Raw genomic sequence first — 12,494 nt, 5'->3', positions numbered from 1 at the left:
ACATGTAAGCAAGACATCACACACATAAACTAGAAATGGAGTCCTGCTCGGTCAGTCAGTGACAGTCACCTGCCCTTGTGTTGGGCACTAGCTGCAGCCTGGGCTTCTGCCCTGATCTTACCAGGTTGGTTTAGCTAGACTGCATTCCCGAAGTTCCCTCCGAGGGCTTCACTCTGACCCTTCCTTGTTCCTCAGTTGGGCTGTGTGCCATTCTTGCCTTGGCTTCGTCTTCTCTCACTGCAAGATTCCTGCTGTGGTCACTTCACAGACTAGCAAGGATGAGTTCAAACCGTGGTAGTGGTTGAAATCCTTACTAGGGGGATTTGACAGAGTTACCCAATGTCAATCAATAAACTTTGGCAATCACATGTAAATAAGAAAGAGTGTCTAGGAGCTGTTGCGATGGCTTCATTGTTCTTCCAGAGGACCTGGGTTTGAGTTCCGGCACCCACTTGGTGGCTCACAGCCGCCTGTAACTCCAGTCCCAGGGGACCTCCTGTCCTCTCTCACTCTCATGATCTCCTCAGGCTCCAGACATGCACGTGTGCACAGTCATCTATGTAGACAGACCACCCATACACACGCTAAGTGGAACAAAAAGAAAAGGGGATTTCTGTTGTAAAGGAAGACACTAAAGTCTTGTGTGGAGATGGTGTCCTGAGTCTTCATGCAGAGCTGCTTTCTGGCTCTCTCACCTGGGTGTCTGTCCTTGGTTCACTGTTGAGCTTTAGGGCGCTGGGTTTCTGTTGTTTGTGTTCATTCAGTAGGCCCGAAGCTCCCTGAAGCCCCCCGTCCCCCCCAGCCTGTTCAGGTTTTTGTGGGTGCCTCGCCTGCTGTTAGGTGTCTCAGCTGCTTTCGCCGGGGTCTTGTGAGCTCCTTCAGTTGGTTATCACTTAGCTCCCTACCATCTGTGTAGGTAGCAATCAGCCAGTGCCCCCGTGTCAGGGACGATGACGCAGACGCTCCTTCTTGCTCCGGCTTTTAGTGGACAGATGCTTGCAACATGCAGGCTCCTGTGTGTGCTAAAGATAGTAACTCGGACTTTGATTTTTCGGATACAGTAAGTAACCCTGGGTGAGATGAATCAGCCTGATGTCAAGGATTAAGTACACGAGAGCCACGGAGGAGGGAATTTCGCTGAACGTTAACCCCCACCCCAGGCAGAGCCTCTGTTCTCAGCTCCCTTACTCAGGGTCTTCAGGGTGCATAACAGTGGGATTCATGAGAAGGAGAGTACTAATTTTACTTGAACTTCAGAAATTCAGTCTAGCTTGGAGCTTTATCTGAAAGCTGGGAGGAAGGCATTTTGATGGATGGTGATTCCGAGTTCTCCAAGCTGGTCCGTGAACAGAAGTTGACTGAGTTGGTGAAGAAGGAGCAAGCACTCTACTGCCCTGTTGGTTTGGCGTTCAGATTCTCTGTGTCCTCATTGGTCTGATGGGCTGTGTCTCTCTCTTACTTAACAACTCCCTCCTTTAGGTGGTAATTTTCAATTTTTAGAAAATTCTTTCTGGGGTGGTGGTGGTTCAAGCCTTTAATCCCAGCATTGGGGAGGCAGAGGTAGGTGGATCTCTGAGTTCAAGGCCACCCTGGTCTAAAGAGCAAGTTCTAGGACAGGCTCCAAAGCTACACAGAGAAACCCTGTCTCGAAAAAACAAACAAACAAACAAACAAAAAAGCAAAAAAAGAAAGAAAAAAAGGAAAATTCTTTTCACCGTCTTAGACTTTGGGGAGCTGAAGCCATTGTGGAGGATGAGGCATATGTCCTGTGTCTCTGTGCCCAGGGGAGCATGGGGTGTGACTGTCGCACAAGGGTGGCAGGGAAAACAGTCATTTCAAGTGGGGATTGGGTTGCAGGTTTGTGTGTATGTGAACTATCTCTCTGGGGAGACCCAATGGGTGGATCTTGGGGTTGTGACTCACTCTATGTCTGTGGAGGTGGCTCTCGACTACATTTGGCCTGCTGGTAATCACAGTAGATGCCTTTACTGGTGTGTGTGATGGCACACGTGTGCCTTAGGGTTGTTCTAGGTTTTCGAGATGATCTCTCACTGACTGGCCTGGGGTTCACTGAGGCTAGACTGGCCTGCCAGGGAGCACTATGGGGTCTTCCTGTCTCTGCTCACAGGGATCACAAGTGAACCCTGCCTTGTCATGTGGCTTGTGAGTATTGAAATTATGTTTGTACTACAAGCTCTAAAGTCCCCTCTAACTGGTGTAGAGAATCAGTCAGAAGACAAAAGCCCACAGACCTAAACTGGGTGAATTTTTCTGGAGGAACATATAAAGTATAGCACTAAAGTTCAGGAGTCTAAATATCTGAATGAACCCTGTGGGTCCATGCCAAAAGAGGAAGCTGCTGCCCTGTGCCAGTCTGAAAAACTCAACACCCGCTCAGGGTCACTTCGTGGGAGCCTGTGAATGGTTAACAACAGAAGTTACAGGAATAAAGGCAAATAAACTTTGTGTGTGGGGGTGGTGTATGTCCCATTAAAAAAAGTGAAGACCACCCCAAAGGCCTTAGCTATGGAGATAATAAGCTATTGTGTTTTTCAAAGATTTATTTTTAATTACGGGCCTGTGGGTGTGTGTGTGGGTGTTAGCACTTGAGTGCAGGTACCTAGAGAGGCTGGAGCCAGAGCTACAGATGACAGCCAGCAGCCCCTGGTGGGCTCTGGGGACAAGCTCCGTCCTGTCAGCGGGACGTACTTACTCGCCAAGCTTCCCTCTGGCTACTTGTGCTGCTCTTTAGGAGGGGCAGCCGTTGTCAGATGACTGAATAGAGGGAAAGGGTTTGGACTCCGAGGGGGACAAGCTGTGGGAAGATGGCCTTGAAGCGGGAATCAGTGGTAATTGAGGATTGTGTATGAATAAGAACCGTTTCGTGGGACACTTTGATAAGTGGAATTTGCTTTACAAAAGGGAAATGTATATCTTGCGGTTGGTCAGGTAGGGCGAGGAGGAAAACCCAAATAAACCTTAGATGGCAGTGGCATATTTCGGTCCCCTGTAGTCGGTGGTTTTCGGTCTCTCTGCCCTTTCACAGGTCTGTTCAGAGGAGAGCGTTAGGTTTTAGTCACCACCTCGCTGTGGGGCTGCGGCCGTCCCCACTACTCTTCACTTGTTCCCTGGAAACAAACCTCATGCCAGGTCTGGAGGAGGAGGGTTGGTTGGATGGGTAGGTGAAGGGCTGCTGTCCTTCAGGCTTGAAAAGTTCTCTCTTTTTTTCTTGGGGAGTCATTGATCTGGCAGTAGGGTCAGGGCCCCACAAATGCTAAGACAACCAATTATTTTAGTTTGGAAAAGCTTTTAGATTTGTCGGAAGAGTGTGACTTCTCTGTACCAAGGTCAGTGACTGTCCAGGAAGTTGCTGCCCACTGCCCTCTCTCATACAGGCCGTATCTTTCTTGCCTGATATGTGCTGGAGGCCTTGCTAGTTTGAGGGCTGGCTGGGTGGCCTGGGGTTTTTCTTTTTGTGTGTGTGTCTGTGTGTATGGTGTGTGGTGTGTGCTACCTGGTCTTTGAGTAGTTGAACTTGTTCATACTTGTCCCAAAAAGACTTGGGTAATAAGGAGTATGAGTTTCCCATCCGGGGTGACCCTGGAGAGGTTACTGTGAAGGAGCGGAAGGGAGGTGTTGGGATGGATGGGTGTTCCTGAAGCTTGTTGCCCCTTCCAGTTCTAGCTGTTGGAAATGGCATGTGTGTCTCTCTGTTACCCCACAGGTTCTGTCTAGAGCCACAAGTTGTTACTTAGTTCATGCTAGCAAAATTTGGGGTTCATTTTTAACAGAAGAAGCCTAATCATGCCCAGTGCATGATATAAACAAAGTGTGAGGCCCAGCCCCCTCCCTGCCCCCCAATATGCACACAGAGCGTAGATCTGTCTGGGAGACAGACTGCTCCTTGCTGTGGACTGTCCTCTGCAGGGCTCGCTGTCACGGCTGGGGAGACTCCTGAGTAGTTGTGATGTCTGGGGACTGTGGAGGGCAGGGTGGCACCTCTGGGAGACCTGCCCACATGTGGCTTTACCCCTCCCCCGACTCTTAACCTGGTCTGGTAATGATTTCAGCTAATTATGTGTCTTTGGTCTTTTCACTGTTTGCAATTCAAATGCTACTCGAGGCCCTGTGTTTGCTTTTGTTTGCAGCATCCTGGCTGCCATCTGAAGCACAACTTGCTGATCGCGTGTTACCATCTTGGGTTAAGTGCTGTCTCATTGCTTTGCAGACTGCCTGCTGTCTCCCGGGGAGATCATGAAACGAGGTCGCCTTCCCAGCAGCAGTGAGGATTCTGACGACAATGGCAGTAAGTCCTGCTTTGTTGTTCTTGGAGCCTACTAGGGTTTGGGTCAGTGTAAAACCATGATTTTTTAATATGATGCTTTAAATAGCCAAGGCCCTTTGCATATCAAGCAGGTCAGAGAAAGGCAAGGCCTGGAGAGAAACACATCTGAGTGTGTTGGAGCCGCAGGGCTGTAACCAGATCTTTGCCGGCAAAGGTTGACGGCAGGCAGGCCTTCTGCAGGCTTCCTGTGTGTTATCCAGGGAGAAGAATTCAGTTCCAAGAGCCACTGGTGTATCTGTTTTCATTAAACATCATTTATGGTACCTCACGTTGCTCTCTATGAAGAGGGAACTTAATCAAAGTCAGGTAATTATTAACTAGCTCAACCTGCCCGGGGCTCCGAGGGCAGATGGAGGACTGCCCACTGCGATGCGAGGGTACCAAGTCCAGGTTCTTCGTGGATGGCACACGAGTCCCTGCCCTCTCCCAGGTCTAACAGGACGGTGTTTAATACTGTCACTGTCTGCATCTCGCCTCTCTGGCAACCTCAGATTTTCACAGTGTAGCTGAGAACCAGGAGTTAGTTGGCTTCCAGGCAGTCAAAATAAATGTCACACAGTGTCTGTGTTGAGGAGCTAACAGTCTGCCGAGAGAAGCGCTCCCTTCAGACTGCAGAAGGGGATTCTGTACCTAACTCAGTGCCTGCACTCCAGCCCATTAGCTTAGCTTTGACATTACACGTTAAACTCTGGAAGCCTTGAAAGAAAACTTGCTGTACTGTGCGGCGGGAAGGGAGCCAGGCCTGCTTTCTAGGCACTTTGCCTCAGACGTTAAGAACAGCTCTGATGTGCACACAGCCCTCATGATGTGCTGAAGTGGATTGTAGAAGTGGATTGTAGGGACTCCAGAGAGGGGGTCTGGGAAGACCCAGGGAGGAGACAGTGTTCGGGCAGGTCCCAGGGACGGAAAGCCTTGGGCAACTAGGGCGGTTCGAACGCCTGGTGTCTCAGGCGCTCAGCATGAGCATGGTTGTGCTGCTGTGGGGGCCACGTGGACAGCCATGGAGAAGGTGGGAGGACCACAGACCTGAGGCAGCCGTGCAGATTTCAGCTGTCTGGAAAGACGTGGAGCGGTGGGCACAGAACTGAGAGCTTTGGTGTGGAGGTGAGCTGTGGTCAGGTCTGACAGCTGGGTGAGAAAGTGAAGAGTTGGCGTCTGGGCCAAGCAAGGGAGTTAACTGTGAAGGGGAAGAGGGAATCAGGGGAGGAAGGATGTTGTCTCCAAACGAGGGCTTTTCTCTTATTTCCTTGGGGCTGTGTAGGTTCTCCTGTGCAGGCAGGCCCGGGAGGCCACCTGTGTGAGCTTGGGACCACCAAGCTGGGTGTGAGGCCCTCAACTTAGCATCAGCTCCTAATTCTACTCTGGTAAAAGTTTGGCGTTCTTTTTTTGACCGTGACACCTATTGAAGGGTCCTAAACTGCTCCCGTCTACTTTTGTACGCGATTCTTGTCCTGAAACTTTCTTTTATTTTTAAGTTGGTCTTTTTAAGTTTAGAAAATTCCCACCACAAGTATGCCCAGGGCTGGCAAAGTGGTCGAGGCGCACGCTGCCAAGCTTGGCATTCTGCATTCCATCACTGAGACCTGGGTGGAGAACCCATTCCTATAAGTTGTCCTCTGGCCTCCACACATATGTGTGGCAGGTGTGTATGCGTACACGTACACACACACACACACACACACACACACACACTAAAAGATGTCCATCCCCAACTCAGACCTTGCCTGCGATGCACCATTTCCTTTCTCCTACTATGCTCCTGTCTGTTCATTTGGGAGGTTAAGGTAGCACGCCATCCAAGCCCAGCTCTTGGCTGCACATGGGAGTCTGCTGGTGGTTGTGGGGCGTAGGAATGACAGTTGCTGGAATTCTTACCAGGCAGTGAGTTCAGTATAGAACATACGGTAGCTGGTGGCGCTTTATGGCTGTCTGGTCAGGCTTGGTGACTTGGTAATTATGGTGAGCGGTGAGAGTGGTGAACAAGTATTTCTGACTGAGTGCCAGGGCCCACGGCGGTATCTGCAGGGTTCAGCTCTGACTCTTCCCCCCTCCTCCCCTGGCAGCTAGTTCATGTGTAGGCCTCTACCGCCAAGCTACTCATTGCACTGGGACCCCGCTCCTTGTACACACTCGGGGCTGGGGGTGGCAGTGGCATCTTTTGGTCTTGCTCATCTTGTGATAGCTTTCTCTGTCCTGACTCTTGTTTACAACAGGGTCTGTACAGTGGCCACCTCCCAGCCTCTCCAGCCTGCAGGCCTGACTGGGATTTTGGCAGGACGTCCAAGTGGAGGAGAGACAGCTGCAGACGTCAGCATGGGGCCACAGCACCAGCCACAGGCATAGCTGGGGCCTGCCGGCTTCTGAGTCTGGAGGCCATTGCTTTGTTTTCTGGCCTGGCCCAGGGGAATAGCAGTGTGGTATTTACAGTTGGGGATGGATGGGCTTTTTCTGTGCCAGGTGGGAGCCCTCATCCGCTGTCTTCATGGTTGTTGGTCTTGCTCCAGCTGCCCTGGAGGCCCATCCCTGCAGTTGGATGGAACAGTGCTGGTGTGTTGGTAGGCACTGTCTGTAATTGCTGGGCTCTTGGGACTGGGTACCCAGCCAAAGTCTGAAGTTATACCCTGTGCCCGGGTGTGGCCTGGGGAAGCAAGCCCGTAACTTCCTGCTTCCACCCGGGTCCTCGGCCCTTAGGAGAGTGGCAAAGGTGGGACTAGGGTCCACCAGTTAGTTTCATTATTTCTAAAGATTTCATTTTATCTGCAGAGACTAATTAGAATAAAATATCCCATTTTGGGCAGGAATATTAATGGTTGTCAGAGACTAATTATAGTTCTAATCTCTAACATTTTCCTTATATAAGTAAAAAAAAAATTAAATACTATGCATGGAATACTGTCAGGCCTGTGCTTTTCAGAAGGTGGGGATAGACTGGACAATAGAGGTTGGCTGTAGGAACTGTGGCAGGTTAGGGTCCTCTCCCAGCATAGACAACAGGTTGGTCTGACGCTGTCTGTGATTTCAATGGAGAATTTATGTGACCATGGCTTTATGTGCCCAGGAGCAATGTGCTAGGTCTGCATCCTGATGCTGTGACATTGGTCCATGGCACTCTGTATTGCTAGACCTGTGTTACCTGTTGAATCGTTTTCCTTCAAAGGGCAGAAGTGTGTCTCAGACATGGAGACTCCATTGGGGTGGTGGGGAGGGCTTTCCTAGTCTGTGTTTTGTGGTGGTGTGAACACGGTCTCCGTTTCCAGAACCTTTCTTGCATAGTGTAATCTTCCCCTACCTTTTATTTTTAGTGGTGATGGTAGGGCCTAGCCCAGAGCCGGAACAGCTTATTACACGCAACTGATCCAAAAACTGGGAGGTGGCGTGCAGTGTGCATTAGATTTACTCTTGAGGCTTTCCCGTTATGTTAGCTCCAGGGCAAGCTAGCAGGGCTATTTTTAATCTTTCAAAGGGGTGTGCTGGCAGTGTCTGGCAGGAGCAGAAGGGGCTTGGTGCTTGCATAGGCATGGCCTGCTGCCTGCTGTGATCTTGGAGCCTTTTGTAACAGTGCTAGCCCCAAATGCTCTGTCCTGGTGGGAGCTGGGGATAGTAAAAAAGACAGACTATTTCCCTTCCATTCTTTCAGTGTTTGAGATAGTGTGACAGAACTGTTTTGTCAATAGAGAGGACTTAGCTTTGGGCATCATTTTTCTTTTCAGGGAGTGGCCATAATTTCAGACGTTATTGCCAAGATCATTACTTCTTACTGAAGGCAAGCTGAAAAGGGAACAAAAGTTTACTTACTGTGCCTCTATTTTGAGACTGGGTTTCAGATTGCCCAGGCTGCCCTCAAATGACCTTGAACTCCTGATCTTCCTGACCCCACCTTCCAAGTGCTGTGCTGGTAGCAGTGAAGATGCCTGATGGAATTCTTTAGCTTGCCTTCAGCTATCAGCAGTTTGGATGTGAGTCCAGAGCCAAGCGCTGGCTCAGCGTGGTCACTGCTGGTTTTGGCAGATGCCCTGTCTGTCTTTGCTATATCCATGAGTTACCTACAGACCTTGAGGCTCCTCTTTCTGCGTGACACGCCCCCTCCTGAAAGTATTTTATGCCTTAACTGTTTAGTTAATGAAGTATGGAAATAATTACTATTACTCTGACTAAGTTATTCCAGACTGGAGTTTGAAGTCTCACCCAAGCGGGGCCTTGAACTTCAGGTCCTCCTGCTTTAGTCCCTTTCGTTTCTAGGACGGCTGCGCCAGCACACCAAGCTCCTCAGCTGCCCTTGTTTGGGGAGTGGAACGTCCTCTTAACGACACTCTCCACTTCAAACTCACTCACCCCAGGCCCGGAGAGTGTGGCTCAGGGAAGGGTGCCGCTGTAGTACTAACCAGGTAGTTAGTGGCTTGACTCATTCTGACTGTCAGAATGTGTTGTGGACGTACAGGCATTCTGCATTAGAGCAGCCCCACCCACCTGCTGCTGATTGTGCTCTCATTTTCTGGGAGCTCACAAACATATATATTAGGTCGGACAGGAGTGTGACCCTGCGCCTGCCATCTTCAGCTCTAGGCGAAGTTTCTGTCGAGCAACACCGATGACTCCCTGAACAAGATTTTAAGTAGAAAAATTTATCTACTTTTCAAAAATCTGTTTACTGAGGATTTGCTCTGTGTGTGTGTGTGTGTCTGTGTCTCTGTGTGTGTGTGTGTGTGTGTATACCGACTGAGTTGAACTCTTACAAACTCTGCACTGTTGCTTGTGTATGCTCTGTAAAATAGCGACTTGTGTTGAACAGGAAGGTCAGAAGGAAGAGGCCTCAGGCAGAGATGCTGGACAGGGAGGTTCCCCTTGTTCACTGGGATCCCCATTGAAGTCTAGGATTTGTGTGGAAGGTGGCCTGAGTCTTTCTCACCAAGAACCGTGCTGTGTTAGTGGTGATGGCCCGTTCATAGTTTCCTGATGGCAAGCTGCACATATCTAAGTGTGTGCCTTGAGAGGTCTGGCTGTGTTTACATGTATTGTGTCACCAAAATCTAAAGAATCTGTCCCTCCGACTCGGCCCCAGGCACCCACTGACCCCCTGTCAGGATGGATTAGTCCTCCTCTTTCCGACTTCCCGTCAGTGCACTGTACCTGTTCTGCTCGGGCTTCACACTCAGTGTAATTATTTCAGTATTTATCCACGACACATGAAGCAAGTGTTTCTCACCCATCTGTTTATGATGCGTTCCTTTTTGTTGCTGGCTAGTGTTTCATTGACGGGATGTGTCATAATTGTCTCTTTACAGTGTGGTGGTGGAGTTTTAGGTTGTTTCTGGGTTTATTTATTTTTATTTTTTTTTAGATCGTAATAGTTTCCCCTTTCGCTTTTCTTCCTCCAAACTTTCCCATGTACCCCTGCTCAGCGCTGTCTTTCAAGTCCGTGGCCTCCTTCATTGCTGGTGTGTGTGTGTGTGTGTGTGTGTGTGTGTGTAAATATAACCCGCTCAGTCTCTGTGATACTGCCTTCCGTGTATGATGTTTTTGGGCTGACCACTGGTATAGGATTATCAGCGTGCTCCTCACTGGGGTATTTTTACTGCTCCACGAACTCCTTTAGTTACCTGCAGACCTTTATGTAGGGGTGAGGCCGCGTGGTCTTTCCCATCTACACTGGCAGGTCTCTTGTTCTTGTTCAGCTTGTCCACAACAGTGTTTAGACTGTCATGTCTGACACAGGAGACAATCTCAGCGCAAACTCCCTGGTCCTCTGGCTCTTACAGTCTCCCTGCCCTCTCTTCTAGTGTTCCCTGAGCCTTATGCTCTGGAATTTTGTGGTAGATTTATCAGTTGGGATCAGGCTCAGCAACTTGGCATTTGTGGTTTTCTGTAGTGGTCTGTCTGCTGCAAAGAGAAGTTTCCTTTATGAGGACCTAGAGCTAGGGGTTTTCTTAGTTGTAGTAAATGAACTGCTGAAAATATTATGTCAGTGATAATTTGAATTTAATTTTTTCCAGTCTTCCCTTCTGCAAATAAGTTTTATAGGATAGTATGTTTCTTGTTCTCATTCTTGTATGATACTGATGGACACCAGCTAAAGTAAGAGGGTCCTGCTGGTTAGTATGGGGTTCCAGGCTGGAGTTACTCCTGGTTAATATGGGATACCAGGCGTGTAGCAGCCTTGGGTGTCTATTTTAAAAGCAAATGTGATTGTAGCAGATTTTCAAGATTTGCAAAGTTTCCTGCTGTTGTTGTGTTCTGAGCCCACACAATGATAAACTTCAGTGGAAGCTTGGACTGCTTGGGAGTGGTGCTGACTGCCTTCGCAAGAAGACAGGAGCGAGAGACCCGAGAGAGGACAGACGGATGCTGTGTTTCTCCTTTGGCTCTGGAATTCTCAGTGCTCTTCCCTTTCTGTCTTAGGGCTGTGTTTAAAGTACAACAAAGGAATGCTTCTTTTGGAAGCTTTTCGTTTTTGTTTTATTCCCGATGATACCTCTTTCCAGAGTTAAGCGAGGGCTCAGGCTGGGCTCAAGCACCTGCCCAGCACATGCAGGTCCTGGGCTCCATCCCCAGCACCACCGAGAACAACGGAAGGGACCATCCTTTTCTGTCCATCTCTCGGACCTTTCTAGGGATCCCATGCATACTTGGGCCCCTCTCTTTTACAGTCTGTGGACCTCCTGGGGTATGGCTTCCTAAACAGTGAATTGTGTTGTTTTTTAATATTTTCTTTTTTCTTTTTAAATGTTTATTTGTATAGGTATTTTGTCTGTGTACTATATGAATGAGTGCCTGCCAGAAGAGGGCTCAAAGCCCCAGTACTGGAGTTCCAGATGGTTGTGACCCCATCACATGGGTGCTGGGATTTGAGTCTGGGTCCTCTGCAAGAACATTCTTAGCCACCTCTCTCCAGCCCTTAAACAGTGAGCTATAACCCCACAAGTAACTGAATGTGGGGGTCATGAAACATTCGGCAACAGTAAGAGGTTTCTAAATGTGCAATGACAAGAAGAAAGGGAAAGAAAAAAGTTAAAATACTGATCATAATGAAAAATGTAGATTCTCTGTGCTCTGGCATATCAAATATTCAACCAAAATTTAATTCTTTACATAAAATAAAATTCATTTTATTAGCATGCAAATTTGCTTTTGTCAATAAATATAGAAAAAATTATGCTAATAGATGTTTATAAGATGAATTTTTTTGGTTTAACGTTAGTAAATGTTTAGGTTTTATGCCTATTTTATATACCTGTATATACTTAGGGTTAGGGGTTGGAAGGTGTATGAACCCCTTTGCTAGAGGAAGGCCCTGGTCCACAGAGAGTCTTCTGTGAACTTTGGGAACCACCCAGCCACTTCTTTCTCTGTGATGACCAGCCTTAGAATTTCTGAAGGTTGGCCTCATTCCCAGTGTGGCCACACTTTTTCCAGTGTGTGTGTGTGTGTGTGTGTGTGTGTGTGTGTGTGTGTTCGTTCGTTCCCATTCATTTTGAATGTAAGTACCATTATTGACTTGAGTAAGTACCAGTGTTGAATCCATTAGTGCTGTGGAGTTGGGACTGTAGCGTAGGACCTGGAGATGCTAGGCAAACCCTGGATGCTAGGCTACACACTAGCTCTACTTCTGCTTAACCAGAAGTAGCCACTGAATGTCACAGAAGTGACAGCAGCTAGGTGACCCAGTAATAGGCCTTGAACTGGTACTCAGGGGTAGCTCAGAGACCTTCCTTGCTGGAGCCCACAATCCCTGTTAGTTGTCATTAAGAACTGGATCAGAGGCGTATGTGAAGGATCTGTGTGAGGCAGGCTCTGTGTCTGTCTAGTAGATTCTGTGGCCGTAAGGGCTTGAGTAACAGGTGGTTTCACTAGTAAAATGGGGTGGCCTTCATGGGCTTTTGCTTTTTAACACTGGGGTTTTGTCAGTTTCTGTTCAGTGCATGCCGTAGCTACAGACAGGAGGCTGGAATGAGTTATCAGTAAGTTAGGCAAAAAGTGAAGGTGGTTTGGAGCGCTGTGCCTGCTCTGGCTGCAGTTGTGCGCCCACGGGCAGAAGCCACTGTGGTCATCCACCTGACAGACAACAGGAGGCAGCAGTGGCAGCGTCAGTGGGGGTGGGGGCAGGGGCACGAGAGGCTACGGATTGTGAGCAGGAAGGAGGGGAATCCAGATG

At 48.8% G+C, this 12,494-nt stretch overlaps 1 protein-coding gene across 4 annotated transcripts in view; it reads left to right on the top strand.

Moving 5' to 3' along the window:
• Positions 1–12,494, top strand: part of Jade1 (jade family PHD finger 1) — a 62,480-nt gene that overhangs the window by 20,093 nt on the left and 29,893 nt on the right. For all 4 annotated transcript variants that reach the window (XM_085682417.2, XM_085682415.2, XM_085682414.2 and 1 more), the window contains exon 2: positions 4,229–4,306. In XM_085682417.2, the coding sequence (XP_085538543.2) occupies positions 4,255–4,306 (52 nt within the window). In that variant the 5' untranslated portion in view covers positions 4,229–4,254. The remainder of the gene's footprint in view (positions 1–4,228; positions 4,307–12,494) is intronic.

This window comes from Myodes glareolus, chromosome 20 (assembly GCF_982192425.1).
Source record: "Myodes glareolus chromosome 20, mMyoGla1.1, whole genome shotgun sequence".
Taxonomy (NCBI): Eukaryota; Metazoa; Chordata; class Mammalia; order Rodentia; family Cricetidae; genus Myodes; species Myodes glareolus.
The sequence above is the reverse complement of the archived record's forward strand: the minus strand, read 5'-3'. Positions and strand labels throughout refer to the sequence as shown.